The sequence below is a fragment of the Capricornis sumatraensis genome, chromosome 19, assembly GCF_032405125.1.
Source record: "Capricornis sumatraensis isolate serow.1 chromosome 19, serow.2, whole genome shotgun sequence".
In the NCBI taxonomy this organism is placed as follows: domain Eukaryota; kingdom Metazoa; phylum Chordata; class Mammalia; order Artiodactyla; family Bovidae; genus Capricornis; species Capricornis sumatraensis.
The window spans coordinates 38,046,640-38,065,700 of record NC_091087.1 but is presented as its reverse complement, the minus strand read 5'-3'; the positions used below and the strand labels follow the sequence as shown (position 1 = coordinate 38,065,700).

The following is a 19,061-nucleotide window of genomic DNA, read 5'->3' as shown; positions in this document are numbered from 1 at the left end:
TTTGGTAGATTAAAAATGATCCATGCCACACTCTTTTTCGCCCTGTTAATTTCAGAGAAACCTGTAACCTGCTGGTGGGTATTGCTGCCTTAATGTTTACAGGCTCAAGCCTGTACCTACTCTGGTTGACTTCCAGCCCTACTTCAGTTATCCCCGAGCTCTATACCTCCGTTTTCTCAATGGCCCACTTGAAACATGGTCTGCATGTAACAGGAAAGGTGTTAAGTAGCTAACACTCCGAAGTCTGTTGCTTTTTCCTGATCGTAACTTCATATGCTTCATGTCAGGCCCCGTGCTTTTCCTCCAGACTCCCCATAACCCTTAAATCCAGCCCAGCCTCTCTTCCCTCTCCTGCCGCTCTCTGCCTTGTTCACCCTCCTATAACTGAAGCAGGAAGTAGATAGGCCCCCAACCAGAGTAAAGCAGTTGGAGATTCATTCCCTGTGGACTGAAACTGCAAGACAAGAAGAGCAGGATAATTAAGGGAGGAAGCTGGGCCCTGGTCATACCACATATTTCTCATTCTCAAAGTCAGGAGACCTCCCTGACCACACATGCACAGAAAGGCTCCTTGGAGGTCAAAGGGGAGGGATGTCAAGGGATGTTGTACCCATAGGCCTCTTTAGTAGAATCCATCTTGGCTAAGAGATGTGTGCACACACATAGAGGAAGATCCTGAGATACACCAAATATGGACTGTGAACCGGGCAACTCTAAACGACTGGCCAAAGGAAACCCAGAAAAAGTGCCCCTTAAAAGGCATTCAGACTGCAGGAGAGTGAGACTCAGGGACTCTTCTCTGAGTCTGCCCATGTATCTATCTACACGTGCTGTTCTTCCCCCACCCTGCCCCGCCCCCCAGCCTTTTACTCGCTTTACTGTTTTTTGCCTTTGTAGAAATTCTTTTCTGCAAAGCCAAAGGGCCAGGGCCCCTTTCACTGAACTCTGGTCCAATGGTTAGGATTTGGTGCTCTCCCTGCCATGACCTGACCTGTCTCTGGGAACCCAGGCCCCACTTCAAGATGCTGCAGCCTGAGGCCACGCGAGGTCACATCCACATAGCCCTGGCCATTTCCTCTGCCTTCCTCAGACGTCCCTTCCTCAGACTTTCACAGGTCTCACTGCTTTCAGGTTGTTCTCAGGTGTCTGCTCCCAATAAGAGGCCTTCCCCTGGTCCCTTTCCCATTATTCTCATTCGGCACTGCAGTCATCATTGCCTGATGTATTTATCCCCACCCCAAATATAAGCCCCGTAAGAGTAGAAACTTCATTCCATTTTACCAACCAATATGAGGCAAACTTGCACCTTAGCACTGGTTATTGGAAATGAAAGTAAATAAAAACAAAACCATCTGTCTCATACCAGCTCAATTTTAATTTTAAAGTGACAAATGTACAGGTGGAATAAATTTTAAGCAACACCCTCCAGATCCCATTTACACGACAAGGAGCTGAATGCAATTTTGCCTTATCAACTACAGTAGTTTTCTGGCAATAATTCTCTAGGAAGTCACAGCACAGAAACAGAACACCCTGGAGTTGTGGTCCATCTGTAAACTGATTTTCATACAGGCTTAGCTGGAAGAATAGACTTTCTTTCTTGACTAGTGGTCAAAGTGGGACAGGCAGGCTGCTCCTGTACCTATCTTGGGTAAATCATGCCCACCCACCAGCCAGCAGTGTTCTGCTAGAGTGGTCCATCCGCTGAACCTACCTGCCGGGGGTCTGATCTGCCGTTTGGCCCTCCTGGGGAGGTCCCTGGTCTGAGTCAGACTTGCAGGTACTGTATGACCAAGTAAGGGTGGATCTGAAAAGTGGCCTCTGCTTTAACCCAGCAGCTGAGAAGGCAGCAGGTTTTCTTTGTGACTGTTATGTGAAAAAAAGGAGCAGTAACGGCTGAAGGCTGAGGAATCTAAATTTACATTGTAGTCTACCTGCCAGGAGTAAACAAGTAACTAATATCTTTCCGAACAAGTTATCATATACAGTGGTAGTCTATACAGACTGCAGTCCAGAGTAGAACTTTTAAGTTCTCACTTAAACTTTATCCCTTGAGGAGGAAGCCCTTTGTGATATGGCTGTACAAGGAGATGAACCATCCATCCTTTGGAAGGGAGCTGAATCTGGGAGAATGAGGTGGAAAACACTGAGATGTCCCCTGCCTTCCCAGAGCCTCAAGTCATCCAGGATCACTGGTCAGGCAGGGAAACTGGCTGTGCCACATGGCTGAGTCACCAGCATCTCCCACAGCTTCTGTCGCTGCACTAAGGCTGCTGGGGATGTGGATGGTTTCATTTTTACAAGAAAGCACTTTGGTGGGACAGCACTGCCAATGCTGTCAACAGAAAACAACAAAAGGCAAGGTGCAGGGGCCGCAGGCAAAGTTTCATCAGTGTTTCATTTAAAACACTTGTTTGTTCTTACCACAAGGCTTGGAACGCTCAGGAAGCTTCCAAGAGAGATGATCAGACCCACCCCACTCCAAACACTCAAGGGCATAAGACTGTAGGAACCAAGTTGGCCCTGCAGCCCACTCAGTGTGAGCCAGGCACTGCAGCCAAATCCAGCCCACAGATGTGCTTTTATTGAGGAGAACCATCTAGAATCTAGATTCAGAAATGTCACATTAGCAGCCCTGAGATCATGTCCTCCATAACTTTGCCTTGGGAGGCAGGTGCAGAGGGGAAGAAACTGCAGAGCTGGACATGGGCCAGGTCACCCACTTCGCGCCTGGAGGTTTGCTCGGGGGCCGAGTGCTACTGTCTGGCTGTGCTTTATTGGTGGAACTGAATTATGGCAAAGCCACTAGAAGCACAAAGTGTCAGTGCGTTCACTGGCATCTCAAAAGTATCCTGAAAATGTAAATAAACAGATTCCATATGCAGACTAGAGGTGATTTACACTTAAAACATTTAAATATAAATTAAGCTATAACTTAAGTTACAACCAAAAGAAAAACAAAAGAAAAACCAAAAGACACTCAGCAGTTGAGAATGCTGAACATATACACAGGACTCCCCAAACATGAGGCCATTAAAGCGATGCCATTTTTCATTGTGCCAACTTTACATTCATGATGTGCTAGTCCCGCCAGGCCACGCTGCACAGGGCCGCGTCATGCCGTCTGGCACTGCACTCCGGCCCGCGGCCCGTCATCGTCCTCTTCGTAGGCCTCCCTGTGCTGGCGCCAGTTCTGCTCACTGGGATTAAACTCCTTCAGCTCCACCTGATCCATGTCCTCTGTAACCCTGACTTTCTGTCGAGGAGGCAGCAGAGCTTCCAGCTGGGAAAGCTTGTCTTGGGGAAGCCAGTGTTTTTCAGGGAAAATAACCTGTGAAGGGTGAAGTGGGAAAGAGTAGTTGTTTCTTCCCTTCCCAATTAAGGCATTTAATTTTATGCCCCATGGGAATAACACACACACACACACACACACACACACACACACACACACACACACACACACACACACACACACACACACACGCACTTTTTATTTTATGCCCCATGGGAATCACACACACACACACACACACACACACACACACACACACACACACACAGAGGCACTTTTTATTTTATGCCCCATGGGAATCACACACACACACACACACACACACACACACACACACACACACACACAGAGGCACTTTTTATTTTATGCCCCATGGGAATAACACACACACACACACACACACACACACACACACACACACACACACAGGCACTTTTTATTTTATGCCCCATGGGAATAACACACACACACACACACACACACACACACACACACACACAGGCACTTTTTATTTTATGCCCCATGGGAATAACACACACACACACACACACACACACACACACACAGAGGCACTTTTTATTTTATGCCCCATGGGAATCACACACACACACACACACACACACACACACACACACACACACACACAGGCACTTTTTATTTTATGCCCCATGGGAATAACACACACACACACACACACACACACACACACACACACACACAGGCACTTTTTATTTTATGCCCCATGGGAACACACACACACACACACACACACACACACACACACACACACACACACAGGCACTTTTTATTTTATGCCCCATGGGAATAACACACACACACACACACACACACACACACACACACATACACACACACACACACACAGAGGCACTTTTTATTTTATGCCCCATGGGAATAACACACACACACACACACACACACACACACACACACAGGCACTTACTAAAAACTGTATGATCAGAATCCCTTTCTCCAGAGGTGATTTGTAGATCGGCATTCCTTCATTACGTACACATTTCAGGTCCCCATGCTTTATCACCTCACCTGTCACACATACACACACAAAAGGCTTACTTATGAAACAGGAAGATGGACAGCGGCCTGGAGCCTGGGGCAGGCCCGAGTCCCCTTAGTGCAGCAGGATAAGGCAGGGGTCATGGAGCATCTGACTAGAAAGCTGGTCCCGGGCAGAATGGTCCCTGTCAGAGGAACTGGCTGGGCGAAGGGGGTGAGAGGAGGGTGGGAGTGGGACCCTCTGGTCCATGTGCCGGGCTCCTGCAGTGTATGCAAGGAGAGGGGCTGGAGCCTCCATCATAAAGCGGGCGTAAAGACGGGAACTAGGAATCAACACTCAGTTTGGGAAAACAGGGCTATTATGTTAGCCTGCCTCTTCAGATATTACAAAATGACTTTCCCATGACTGGGAGGAGATTCTCCTCCTCACAGACTCAAGCAGATCTTGGAGCAGGAACTGGTCTCGAAGGAGCCCGGGAGGAGAGCTCAAAAGGCACAGAGGTCTCCTCACACACCCGTGGGCCAGAGCTGGCCTGGCTTGCACTCGCTGGGTCTTACATTTCTACACTTTTTCAGAAGGTATCATGGGAGCTCAGCACCCCCAGAGCACTTGCTGCTGCTGCTGCTGTTAAATCGCTTCAGTCGTGTCCGACTCTGTGCGACCCCAGAGACGGCAGGCCACCAGGCTCCCCTGTCCCTGGGATTCTCCAGGCAAGAGTACTAGAGTGCGCTGCCATTTCCTTCTCCACCAGAGCACTTGGTTCACTCCAAATTTAAAAATATTTTTTCCTTCCAAATATGAAGAGAGATAAAAGGGTTTCTTTTTTTAAAGTATGCCTTTCAGCTCAGTAATGAAAATGGGTAAAGAAATAAATACCCAGGAAAAAATATGAACGGCGGGGGGCAAACCCTTATTTATTCAGCATCCCACTCTCCTGGATGAATGCTCTGCAGAGGAGATCTTTTGAAGTATCTCATGGGAATTTTTCAAAATAAAGCGTGCGGAGGACTCTCTCCTTGGGGGTCATTCAGCACAGGGCTGTATGGCTCACACAGGGCCCTTAGAGCTGCTGATGGCAGCCTTAGCCAAACAGCCCCATGCTACTGGGCTTGTCATGGTTTTCATTTTGTTTTTAAATAGCTTTCTGTCTCTTCCTATCAGGTGTCACTTCTTATTGCTCTCAGCACAGCTCCTCAGGCTTCTGCTTTAATTCACTGAGGGCAAGGAAACCCTGGGACCAAGTATGGACAACCACACATAAGACAGGAGAAGAGGATGACTTGGCTCTTCTGTGAGGTACAGCTCCACCTTCAGGCAGGGGGATCACAACCTGCTGAAGCTCTTAAGGCACTTTTTTCTCTAACCTCCAGATTCTCAGCCATTTTCAAGACAGCCTAAGGGGCTCTAGCGAGGAAGGCAATACAATAGCACAGGAAGGAAGAGGAAATGAACGAAGGAAAGAGAAATAAGCCAAAACAACAGAAGAAGAGCTGAAAAGAAAAGGGGAGGACTCAAAAAAACCCACAAATGGTCAGAAAGAAAAAACAAGCGAAATCTCCAGCAGGAGGTTTTCTGGACACCCTGCCCCCCTTGTAACTAAGCAAAGAAATGGGTTTCTCAGGGTTTACCACTTCTTTCCCTCTGGGGCTCGCCTCCTCTCTCCTGTCTCTGTGGCTGGGATTAGTTGGAAGGCAGCAAGGAGCCCTGGGCTCCCATCCCATGGCATGGGCCCCAGCTCCAGGGAGCTTTCCCAAAGAAGTCACACAGCATCCCAAAGATGCCACCCAGCTCCTATTTCCAGAAGGGCTGGAATCAGGGTTGAGGTAATGTTAGGGGACACTGGACATGATACCAGGGGTCTTGGGCACACACCCACTCACAACCTAGGGCTTCGTGCAAACGACAATCCTCAAACTCTCCTGCACAAGTGAGGGGAAGAACTGGGTACCTTGGGAGGCTTACAAATGGAATCTAAAGGAAGATGTTGTATTTAAGCTTTTCAGGCATATCTGTATTATGGTGCAGTGCTTTCCCTCAATCCTCAAGTAGATCTATGTGCAAACACAGAACAAAAAATCAACTGGTAAAATTTTAACAATAGGCAAATCATGTATTGGTGGGCCTCGTGCTACTTTTATTTTCACAACTTTTTGTTAAGTTTGAAATTGTTTCCAAATAAAATGTAAAAGACAAAAGAAAACCTCTGATCAAGACTAGGGCATATAATTCCATTTCATTTATAACCCAGAGAAAGAAGAAACAGAAAGAGCCAAAAGGAAAGTGGCAGAGAAAGAGAACAGGCCAGAAAAGGAAAGAGAGAAATGGATACAGAGGAAGGAAACGCCCGGAAGGTGGTTGGGGAGACCAGGTGGCTCACCCCACCGGACTGCAGGGTCTTAATTATTTCCACTGCTGTTGGACAGGCTCACTGGCTGGTTACCTCCAAGCTCAGCCCTGAACCCATCCCATCGAGCTTTAAATCTCAGATGCCCACATGAAAAATTAGACTCCCCAGCAGTGAGGGGACCAGAACAGCACTGCTCATGGCCAGTGATGGGGTCACGAGCATCCGGGTGGCTCAGCCACCACTGCACCCATCTGGACATTCTCTGACATGGACAACTGACCTGAAGTGCTGTTCACAGGCAGCTTCAAGTCGAGGGTCCCAGCCTGGTCACTCTCCCCTCTCCCCACAGCCCCTTCCAGGCAGGTGCTCTGAGGCCCTAGGTGCAGTGAGCACTAGCCCTCCTGGGAGCTGGGAGCCTGACATCTAGACACGTGCTGGCAGGCTGAGCTCTCAGGCCCGTGAGAATCCTTCTGGTTCAGAGGTAGCTCCCTCCGGCTCCTGTGCATGTGTGCAGATAAGCAGTTCTCTAGATGCCACCAACGGTAAGCTGGCAGGCGATGGCATTTTTCAGGAACATTCTATTTTAAAATGTCTCATATGTAATCAACAACAGAGAGGCTAGAGGAATGTGGATGAATCAGCACAGATCACCACGTGATAGGGAAAAAAAACACCTATTATTAGCTGTGTTTTATTACACAAAAGTTAATTTTTAAAAAAATTTAAGTCAGATTGGCAGGTTCCAGGTAGAATTTTAGATCCCCAGAGATTCCAACTCTGAAGTTTTTTTTCAAGCAGACTGTAAAAGAAATTCACAAAATTTGCGAGTCTCTACTGATGACTTTAAATTTACAAAAAATCAAGTCACACTAACTTGAATGTGAAACCAAGGTTAAGTTGCCAGGATCATCGGGCCAAACAGAGGAACTACAACAAAACACACATTTGAAACATTACCTGATTTGGATGTAATAACAAGGACTCGATCATCCAGTGTTTTTATCGTCTTCTTGAAGCCACAAAGGGCTTCAGAAAGCTGAATTTTCATTTTCATGATCAAGTCATGGCCTCGTCTCTGAAAGACACTATGATCCTTCTGATCAAGCACAATTATGACATCACCAGGCTCCAGCTCGGGCTCCTGATCTCCTTCTCCATGAAATAGTATCTTTTGCCCATCTTTCATACCTATGGAACATCATCCCTTTCTGATTAGCCATTTCTCTTAAAAACCATACTTTCAACAAAGCTTTTGAAGAAGGCTTCACAGAGCCCTTTGGGGGTTTCTTTACTCGTCAAACCTCCCAACTTTGCGCGGGCCTGGGGCTGGGAGTGGTGGCTGGAATACCACTGACAAAGAGGCCCACTCCCCTCCACATATTCCGCGTCCTCAGCCAAGTGTACAGCAGGGAGAATGGGAAACGAGGCTGCCACCTCGAGCATGGTGCAGCCGTGCACTGTCTGCCAGGCCCCGACACCACAGCTGGCAGCGGGCTGTGAACAAACGTCTGCTTCCTGACGCACAAGCAGCGCTCTAACAAGTCTCGTGTGCACCCAGGCACAGGGCCAAGTCCCTCAACCTATGTGTCGGTTTGGGTACTGAACTGTGTACTTTGGTCTCATCTCTCACCTAAAATATATTCTCTGGATTAGAAAGACACAAAATAATCAGGGGAGTAGCTAAGAGGGGGAAAGCCCTTAAAATGATGCCCCTGGCAAAATGAATAGCAGGGGTAAGGTGCTGCATTTGGGAGAATCTGTTGCAACAGAGGGGAAATGTGTGGAGGAAAGGGATGCACAGCTATGCAGACGTACGTGAGCTCTCACAACCAATGCACGACAAAAGCCATTAGCAAGAGTACTCCAAATGACTCTACAGGATGGTTTTAAATTGCAAGGAAGGGCAATTTTCCAAAATCAAGGTCAAGTGACTTTCGGAGCATCAGAAAACCTTAAAAAGAAATTGCTTTGGATTGGAAGAGTTGATGGCGCATACTAAGGGTATCTAAACACCAGCTGTGCTGTGGCTCCTCTCCCTGATGCCTAACCTGCGTGCTCCATACTCAGCACCTGAGGGGCACTTCTGCCAGCCTGGGGTGCTCGTGCGGTGCTGCCTCACCTTTCTCCACATGCACCTCGATAATCTTCTTCTCTCGGACGACCTTGGCACCGCTGCAGCTTTCGCAGCGGTCCTTGGGGTTGATGCGCTCCCCCTGGCCCTTGCACTCGACGCACACGGTCTGGATCTGCTGCACCATGCCCGGCCCAATCTGCTGGATGTGAATCTGCATCCCTCGCCCCTTGCACACCGGGCACTTCTCCACAGACCCCTTCTTCCCACCAACGCCTGCGGGGAGACAGGAACGAGGCTGTACTCTTCCCTTAAAAGAGGCTCTGCTGGATGCCACCACAGAAGGGTGATGAGCCATGAAACTGGACACTGTGGTTTGAATTCTATTCACAGTCATAAAAAGCCATGTGGGAGAGTCTGGATGATTCTAGCCAAGCAGACAATATCCAGATATTAACATGCGATCGCAAATATTTGTGGTTTTGGCTGTGCCAAGGCAAATACATCACTTTAATGTCACCAACTATTTTCTTCCACCCCAGCGTGGAAAAACACCCATGCCTACACGTGACCGTGGAGGCTGGAGAACACATCCCTGCCCACAGGAACAGCTACCCAGCCCAGCCACTTCTCTGTGGGACAGCGTGTGATGAAGTCACTGGATCTGACTTTTCTTGAAAAATTAGATTTTAAAAACCCACGCTAATTACATTTACATTTAAGTCAAAGACAGTAAACTATGGCCGGCTACATGGTTTTGTAAATAAATCTTTATTAGACAGGTGCATCATCTGTTTATTTATCTGTTTATTTCCTGTCTATGGCTGCTTTTGCATTAAGAGTTCAATAGTTACGACAGACACAGTATGGCTCACAGAGCCCAAAGTATCTACCATCTGGCCCTTTACAGCAAAAGTGTGCTGACCCCTAGGGCTGGGTGAACTATCTTCATCTTTATATTTTTAAAATAATTGACAACACATTAAATAAATGTGCAATCCAAATAAAAAATGTACAGGGCCAAATAAAATGGGTTTGGCCCTCAGGCCATCTGTTTGTAATTTCTGACCTTCATATTTGAAAAGATCAATTGTTTTTCTCTGAATTGTAAAACAATAAGAATTGTTTTCAGATCTGAGGAACCAGAACTATGAGATTCATTCAGAAATGAATCCTTACCTTCACATTTCTCACAAATTACATTTTTCTGGAGAGCCAATTTCTTTGTGACTCCATTATATAAATCTTCAAGAGTTACAGACAACTGATGTACCACATTCTTGCCTTACGGAGGAGAAAGAAACCAATTAGCAATACTGTCTCAAATATATCACTGTATTAAATACCACGTGTATGACCTTTAGTTTTATGAAGTCTCCAGAGACTCGGACTGTGCCCGTTGTCATTCATTCCCTTCCCTGGGGGAGGCAAAGCTTCAGTTATACCTGGCCCACCTTCTGGCCCTCTGCCAATATGAGAACTAATACCTTTTCCAGCTATGGGCTAATTATTCAATCATTTATAGATGTCAACAAAGACGTTTCATCTTTATTTTCTGAGAACAAATCTGAGAATGAGAGATCAATGAGGAAACCCATTATGTTAACCAGTGAGACTGGTGAAGTAGGTTCCCCATGAAAAGAGACCTTTCCTTACAGATGACACACGCAGTCAGTCTCTGGACCTTCAACTGAAACTCTTTCTTGAACATAATGCCCTTTACTTTTTGAGCCCTTCTGTGACTTGTGACTGACTGCAAACTCTTTCATCCGTGGAAGTCCTGTCTGTTCACCCAGGACAGTGGGCCTTTCATCTTTAGGGAGGGCATCTGTCTGCTCTGGTGCCATCCCAGCCTCTCAGGACCCATAGCATCAGGTCCCCCTCTGGTGCCCACAGGGCTCTCGAGGTCTGAGAGATGGACTGAGAGGAGTCCTCATGTCAAGGAGTGAGATGCTGTCCTTGGTTATTCGCTGTCAACCTTGAGAGAGGACTTAATTAAGGGTGTGAAGTTGTTCATCTCAAGACAGTGAGAGCTGGGCAAGAGGATACCCAAAGGTTTTAATCACATCCACACCGTCAATTATATGAGCAGGCAATGCACCCAGACAACAGGGTAAAGATTTTTGCCTAATAAACACTTTGTGATTTTTAGCACACTATATTCACAGAATTGACAGCCAAGGTGTTCAAAGCCCAAAGTCAATTATAATGTGAGAATCGGTATAGCCTTCTTCATCCAGGGGCCTCTTGTTGACACCAAACCACCCTTCTTAAACCTCAATACAGAGCTTGTTTATTTTGATTTCATTTAGGATTGTAATAAGCTTGGCTATCTATCTGGTTTTGAGGTCTAAAGCAGAGTACCAACTGCAAGCTGGACAGGGGAAGGGGGCTATAAGAGACCACTGGTAATAGTCAGAGGTGACAGCTAGAGCCTGTCAGGAGGTAAGAGATAGAAAAACTAGGAAGAACAAACCCCAGAATTCAAAAACAGAGCCCTGGGGCCATTCCACCAAGAGCTACGTTCCTCTTTCACCTCTGGGGACGAAGCTGCTAGTCCTAATGCATTCTGAAGAGATGGGCAAGGTAGTTTCTTTTACAAAGATGTTCAAACATCAAGAGGTGAATTTTGTTACCAGAGAATCTCCTGAGGAGGCTGAGGAAATGAGGCTGCACTCTGCATGGCAGAACACCAGCCAGAAACAGCCCGCCGGCCCCACGCGGGTCAGGAGACTCAGGGAGGAGGCGCGCACTCGGCAGAGTCATCGGCACTAACCACAGGAGCTGGCATCACGGCTCTTAGGACACTGGGAGTCTGACCCCAACAGGAAAGAACAGGAGGGCAAGGTAATCTTGACCTTCCTCCTTCCTCCTCACCACCATTTGCTCCTTTGTGGGGGCGGAGTGGGGTGGAGCACACCACTTGGGGGACCTTAGTTCCCCGACTAGGAATTGAACCCAGGCCCCAAAAGTAAAAGGGAGGAATCCTTAGCACTGGACCACCAGGGAATTCACCATCTGCTCCTTTCTATGTGGGGTTTGGAGAGTGTCAGGCAATTAACTGCTAGCTGTACTAAGAGACTCTGGGTAGCCTGGATACTAGGCAAGTGATGAACTACTTAAAGTTAATGATTTCCCAAACACGGTAACTACACCCTTCTAAGGCAAGATCCCTCTTGATTCCAGTAACACATACAATTTGGAAACTAAAACTTGCTTAACGTCTTTATTTACCTCTTCTCTCTCGAGCCATCCGTCCTCCGCCACCAAAGAACATGTCAAAGATGTCCATGGGAGAAGAGAAGCTGGGGCTGCCTGAGCCTCCTTCCTTAATGGCCTGTTCACCACCCTGGTCATAAATGTCCCTTTTCTTTGGATCTGAAAGCACTTCATATGCCTGGGATATAAGCTTAAACTTTAAAAGAAAAAAAAGATTAAAGAGAGAGAGAGAAGGTTTGAGTTGTTTATGAAGCAAACTCACCATACGAATGCAGTAACAAAGGGATTCTGCATCCAACCCCCCAAAACTGGTGGGTCTGTATGTTATTTGGAACCTGTCTTTGCCATTCAATCCCCTTGTAGCGTGGGATACATAGGGCATGCATTACTACAGGATGAGAGGCAGGACCACTGCCTCTCTGCAGAGGGTAAGGATACAGAGCGGTAGGAAGGACTTTTTGCCTCCTCAAGCTGTACCAGACAGGAAGAAGTGGAGCAGAACTAAGATGCCACAAGACCAGGCCAGGGCTTAACCTACAACCAGAAAAGGCCCAGAGCTCCCAGCATACTGCTGGCTTTCCAGCTCAGGAGGGCTGCTTTCCTAGTTCGCTAGCATGAAATTCAACTACAAACATCTTGTGAGCAACACTCTGCATTCGGGCTGCAGACAGCATGCATAATACTGCCCTGATGGCCCCTCAAAGTCCCTCCCCTCTTGCAGTCTCCCTCCTATCTCACTTATTGGCAATGCCAAAACCTCATTTCCTCTCCCTCACATCTCATCTGTCAACAAATCCTTCTGATGCTACCTTCAAAGGTCTATTTCCAGTGCCCTAAGACAGACAAAACACCCAAGTCTGCCAAAAATTATTTTGTAATCCAATTGTAAGAAAAGAATCAGAGAACCCAAACTGAAGTAGCAAAACTCCAGGTGGCACTAGTGGTAAGGAACTTGCCTGCCAATGCAGGAGACATAAGAGACCCGGTTTCAACCCCTGGGTTGGGAAGATCCCCTAGGGGAGGGCATGGCAACCCACTCCAGTATTCTTGCCTGGAGAATCCCATGGACTAAGGAGCCTAGCAGGCTACAGTCCATGGGGTCGCTAAGAATCAGACACGACTGAAGTGACTAGCATGCATGCACACACACACTGCAAAACTAAAAGGCAGGAACACTAAATGTAACATGTGACCCTGAATTGGATTCTGTATTGAATCTTACACTGGAGAAAAAAATGGCTACAAAGGACATTGGAACAACTGGAAAAACAGGAATTTTTTCTCAATGTTAATTGGATAATTTTTCAATGTTAATTTGATAACCGTAATATGGTTATGTGGGGCTTCTCAGGTGGTGCTAGTAGTAAAGAATCTGTCTGCCGATGGAGGAGATGCCGGTTCTATCCCTGGGTTGGGAAGATCCCCTGGAGGAGTAAATGGCACTCCAGTATTCTTGCCTAGAAAATCCCATGGATAGAGGAGTCTGGCTGTGGTTTACATAATTATGGTTATGTAAAAGATATTGTTTTCCCCAGGAGAAACATTTAGGGCTGACAGGTTATGATGTGTGCAACTTACTTTCAAAAGCTTTAGCAGATAATAGTAATAGAGATGGGGAAAGCAAATGTGGTGACATATTTATAATCAGTGAAAGTGGGTGAAAGAAACATGTTTGTTGTACCATTCTTGTCTTCTCTGTAGATACAGAGAAGTTTTTAATATAAATCACTATAATACATCCAAAATCCATCCCTTCTCACCCACCACCACTGCCTGCCCAGGTGCAGGCCACCCTCTTTGGCCTGGATAACAGCAGTGACTTCCTAGTGGATTCCCACCTTCCACCCTCAGCCCAGCTTTCAGTCTTCTGCACCCAGCAGCCAGAACTTGCCAGCTAATCATGTCAACCCTCTGCCTCGAGCCTTTCAAGGGGCCCATTTCACTTGGAGTAAAACCTAATTCTTATTCTCATCTACAAGCTCAACTTGACACCACTGCCTCCAGCTCCCTGAAATTCTGCTTGGGCTCTACCGGCCTCCTCACTGTTCCCCAACACCTGAGCACTTACTGCAGGGGTTGTGTCCCCCACTGCAATGTCAGTTCCCCGAGGACAGGGAGTTAGGTCAGCTGTGTCCACTAGCACATCCAAGCCTAAAACGCTGCCGAGCATGTAGAAGGCACTTGGGAAATACTTGTTACATGAATGGCTCAATTCTGGGAATTGAGAAATGAATAAATGAGATAGAGTCTTGGTTCTTCAGAGGTATGGTTTAGTCTGTGAGACAGATGTCTATATAAACATCCTATTGTAGATGGCTCCAGAAAGCATACAGGGAAAAAAGTGCTCTGAATATATAAATATGGGAATGACAGAGGCACTAGGTTTTCTCCCGTACTGCAGATCCTGGATGGAGATCTAATAAGTAATAATAAATAATCGATGATAGCTAATAAGTAATAGCTAACAACTGAGTAATTTTAAAAACTGTCTCAGAGATATCAGAGTCATACTCAAGGTAGTTAGGTCTTTTGATATATTGATTCTTGCACACCATTTCTGTAAAGAAAGAGGCAGCATTCACTACTACTCCTTTCCACAGCAGAAAAAGAAGGTTTAGGGATGAGGTGCAAGGCACGGAAGATCAGAAAGCAATCAGGCCAGGCTGCCCCGAGAGAGTCCCTGGGGTCTGTACTGGGTAAATACACTTCATGAAGTATATTCACTAGGTAAATATACTAGGGAAGTATATTCACTAGGTGAATAGTCACTAGGTAAATACACTTCATGTCCGCTAGAAACACTCACCAAATATTATGGATACTTGAAAAGACACTTGCACTTAACAGAACAGGTGATTAATCTACAAAGGAAAAGGAATGCCCTTTTCCTTGTGGCATTCAACCAGAAGCCAGATCTCAGGAGGGCATGGGGCTCCCACAACCCCGGGGGTCTCAGCACTCCAGAGTCTAATTCAGGTCCATGCCTGACCCCACTCTCACAGCAGGAGATTAGTACTCTGTCCAGCTCACCTTTCAGACAGTAATAATCTGCCATAGGACTGCTTTGTTTTTTTTCCTTTGGTCTCTGCTGCAGCGTGTGGGCTTCACAGCCTTGTGGCATGTGGGATCTTAGTCCCCCGACCAAGGATCCAACAACCTTCATGCCCTGCACTGGAAGGCAGATGCTTAACTACTGGGCCACCAGCGAAGTCCCTGCCATGGGACTTTTAATAAGATTATTATGCAGCTGGAAAAATGGCTTTGGAGACTATGCAGCAACTTGGGAAAGCACTGATGGTAAAATATTAACTGGTGAGGGGAAAAAGACCTATGTGCCCGGATGCCCGTATACAGTCACTCTGGAAAAAGGCTGGAAGGAAGCACAGCCACAGCAGTGAGGGTCATGTGTAATGGTGGGTTTTCCTCAATATCCTGACATTTCCTGTACAGTGCTGCCCTCTTCATATTTTTGAATTTGAACATCTGTCATTCAAACTGAAAGTTACAATGAAATTGGCCAAACGAGCACTCATCTCCAAAGCTGGCTGGGGTTAACAGCCACGACTCTACCCGCCCCAGTCACGGCCCCCGAAAGGGACTCGCTTACCGACACACTGCCTGTGTGTCTTTCAGAAAACCAGCTGCAGAAAAGTAGAGACTCCACACAGAGCACCTGACAACAAGCACAGGCACCCAGTGCTTAGCAACACAGGACAACAGGGCCCAAAACAAAGGCCAACACCCCAGCAGCCTTCTCAGTGGCCCCGGAGCAAGGAGCAAGGGACTGGGTTAGTCTATTGTTGAAGAGACGTTAGTACAGTGACTAACTTAGCAGGAAAAAAATAAAAAAGGTCCTGCCTATGGCAGATAAAGTAGACAAGAACCAAATAGGCTCGCACAAAGAAGCAAAGGCCGACACATTGTGCCCAGTACATAGAAGGACCAGAAAGGAGGCATCTGGTGAATGAACACATGAGTCCTCTCTAGGCAACCTATAGTAGAGTTTCTACAAACTCTGTTCCCAGTCTCCTCAACCCCTTTCGTTTCTGGGGAATATGGGCAGCATAATTAAAGGAGGTTGAGGACAAAGTGGTTCACACTATGGTCAGAGGCAGTCCCCTGGAAGAAGTTTTAGCTGAGAACTAAATTAAAGGGCTTTATCCCCTTCATGGACGGTGGGGAGAGAGAAGTACTGTATTCCTGAAACATCATAGAACCCCTCCCCTACCTCCCTCTAAGCTGAAAGGGACCTGCCAGACACTTCAAGAGTCTCACTTACATGACACTAATTCAATACCTGGTTATAAATATTAGTTTAAAACAAATCAACCATCTCTGCTCAGATAGGTATACATATATGCAAGGCAACACCTACAGAAATGTATTACTGGTCAAGTCCAATTTTAAAAAAAGCTTCAGAACACCAGCAGCCGACTCACTCCAACTGCAGGCACACAGCCATGATTTACGCTTGAACAGAGCTTTGAGATCTGACCTGAACCGGGGTCACAGGCCGTCCCACACGCTGCCCCTGAAACGTGAAATTAGAAGCCTGGCTGTGCTCTCCTTAAAGGATGTTCTCAGAAACAGCCTACAATGAATATAGGGAGCAAATCTATGAATCACCAACACTACATAAAAAGCCAGTGACTTTCAAAGCTACAGTAAGCCACCTAAATATAGATGAGAAAGAACACAAGTAACAGACAAATGGTCTTACAGGAAAGCATTTTAAACTTGTGACAGCCACACTCGGCACATGTGGCTAAATATAAACATTCTATCACTGTTGCCACCCAGCCAACCTTCTTAGGCAGCTTTCTCCAGCTTGCAAACGCTCCCACAGACAGGTATTTTGATACTGGCGCTGTTTCGGGCAAGTCTAAGTGCTAGAGGAGTGAACTACGGCTTCAAAAGTGGTCCAAGTGTCATCGTTATCACCTACTACAAAACCCCACCTCCCAACAACCATCCAGGACATCCCAAGTTTTATAAGACAACAGCAAGAAGTCAGAGGAGGAGTGAGAAGGCCAATAAGCTTTCCCAAGGATAAATGCCTCATCCTTCTAAACACCTGCTCTGGTGGGTAACAAGCCTCGGGCATAAAAAGCAGGTTGATTCTTCTCTCCTATGAACAGGATGAAAAAGTTTCATTTAGGCCTTTCATTTATGTATGCAGAGCATTTTTTAGCCTACTATTGTTCCTTAAGGTCAACTGCGGGTCATCGGTCACAGAAAACCCAGAATGTTCATATAAAATGATGTCAGGTTAAAGATCTCCATGTCCCTGACTAATAAAGAAAAAGTGATTATTCAGTGTCTGACAACCTTGATCGGGCAGGACATAGGCACACAGGACAAAGTCAGCTATTCTCCAGAGGGACACCGGGATGTCCAAGGTACTAGCTAAGATTAAAGAAATTCATCTCCAAGGCTTGTGCATCAACAGGGAAAACCAGAACAAGACTAACTCAAATCCAGTCGTTCCCAGCAGGAACACAACTTCTGATCGCGTGTGCCTCAGTTTCCCTGCGTGCTGGCAACCTTTCCTAGAGGAATGTCCGTAAACCCTAGGAGAACGGGGGCCCTCACGTTTCCGTCCCGGCCCTCCCCCGCATTCAGAGGCGCCCCCTAAACACTTGTGGAGCGGAACAGAGGAATGAATGGGCCGAGCGGAGAGTCGCCAGGGGTCACCAGTCCCGATACTCCGCCCGGCGAGCCTGGGGCTCGGCGAAGTGCCCTCCATCTGACCGCGCCGCGCCCCCTCGGCCTCGGGCCACCCCAGGGCCCGGCCCGGCCCGGCCCCGCGGCGGGGTGCTCGCGGCACCTGGCGACCGCCTCATCAACAAGCATGGCTCGGGTTCCCCGCCGCCTTCAATAATTCACAGCCCCCGAGCTGCGGGCTGAATAATTGACGGCGGGCCCCGCGCGAGCCCGGCCCGCGCCGCCCCGAGCCCGGCCAGCACCTTCTCGCCCTCATCCGGGTTCTTGTCTGGGTGGTACTTGAGCGCCAGCTTCCGATAGGCCTTCTTGATCTCCTCCGGGGAGGCGCTGGGCTTCACCCCCAGGATGTCATAGTACTGGGTCTCCTTCACCATCTTGTCTCTGCGGGGTGGGGCGGGCAGGACGGTCAGCGCGCCCCGGACGCCCCCGCCGGGCCCCCGGCCCGCGCCCCCGCCGCCCGCCCGCGCGTCACGGTCACGGCCGCCGCCGCCGCCGCCGCCGCCCCCGCCCTCCCGTCCGCCCGCGCCGGGCCGACCTCCGCGCCCGGCACCGCCGCACTCGAGCCGCCGGCTCCTCCGCGGCGGGTTTTATTCGGCGCCGGCGGAAGGTTCCGCAAGGAGACAGTGACGCCACAAAGGCCCAGAACCTTCGCGGAGGTTCCGGCGGCGCCTGGACTTGGTGGGCTGGAGCGCGGCGACAGGTTCTCGGCCGGGACTCCCGACGCCCCGGCCCGGCGCGACACCCCCCGGCTCACCCGGTATCCTCGGTCGTCTGCTCCTCCGGCCGCCCGTCTGACTCCCCGGAGCTCCAGTTCTGACTGCCGCCCCGGGCCATGTTGGGGTGTTTGGAAGACGGCTTCGGCGTGGAGGGCGCCTTCCGACGGCCGTCCCGCCGACGCGAGGCCGTCCCCTTTCCCTTCCGCGGGTCCGTGGGTCTGGCCGGCTCGAGGATCGGGTGGTCTGGAGGGCAGCGTCGGCAGGAACCCTGCCCCAAGGGGTTGGACTGGGAGGGCTGCGCCCCGCGTTCCCCACCCGGCCTCTCCCTGGGGGTGTGGCCGTCCTCTTGTTTGGTCATGGCTGGGATGCGCCCTGAGGCCTGCCTCGTATTGTTGCATTTTTTAGGGGTTTGGAGTGGGTAGGGGCCCTCTACTGTGCTAGGGCCGCATTTCCCGAGGCCCTGCAGCTGCTGGCACCCCCTGGGGCATCTTCAAGGCTGAGGTGAGCCAAAGCCCTTCCAGGTGGGTACAGTGGTGCTTTGCTGGCCCCAGCTGTGGATGGTGGTCTCTCAACTACCCACAACTGGGAACCCCTGAAGTCTCCCAAGAGTAAGCAGTGACGTCCCCTAGATGACGCCCGTTAGATAGGAGCAGTGA

The 19,061-nt window shown here is 48.6% G+C and overlaps 1 protein-coding gene across 1 annotated transcript; it reads right to left on the bottom strand.

The window, feature by feature from the left end:
• Window positions 1–3,115: 3,115 nt before the first annotated feature.
• DNAJA4 (DnaJ heat shock protein family (Hsp40) member A4) lies at window positions 3,116–18,523 on the bottom strand. Its single transcript, XM_068991253.1, has 8 exons — window positions 18,444–18,523; window positions 17,932–18,070; window positions 11,981–12,161; window positions 9,926–10,030; window positions 8,795–9,022; window positions 7,633–7,863; window positions 4,257–4,357; window positions 3,116–3,331 (listed from the first exon to the last, which is right to left on the bottom strand). The coding sequence occupies exons 1-8, from the start codon at window positions 18,521–18,523 to the stop codon at window positions 3,116–3,118; spliced, it is 1,281 nt and encodes a 426-aa protein (XP_068847354.1).
• Between the last annotated feature and the right edge of the window lie 538 nt (window positions 18,524–19,061).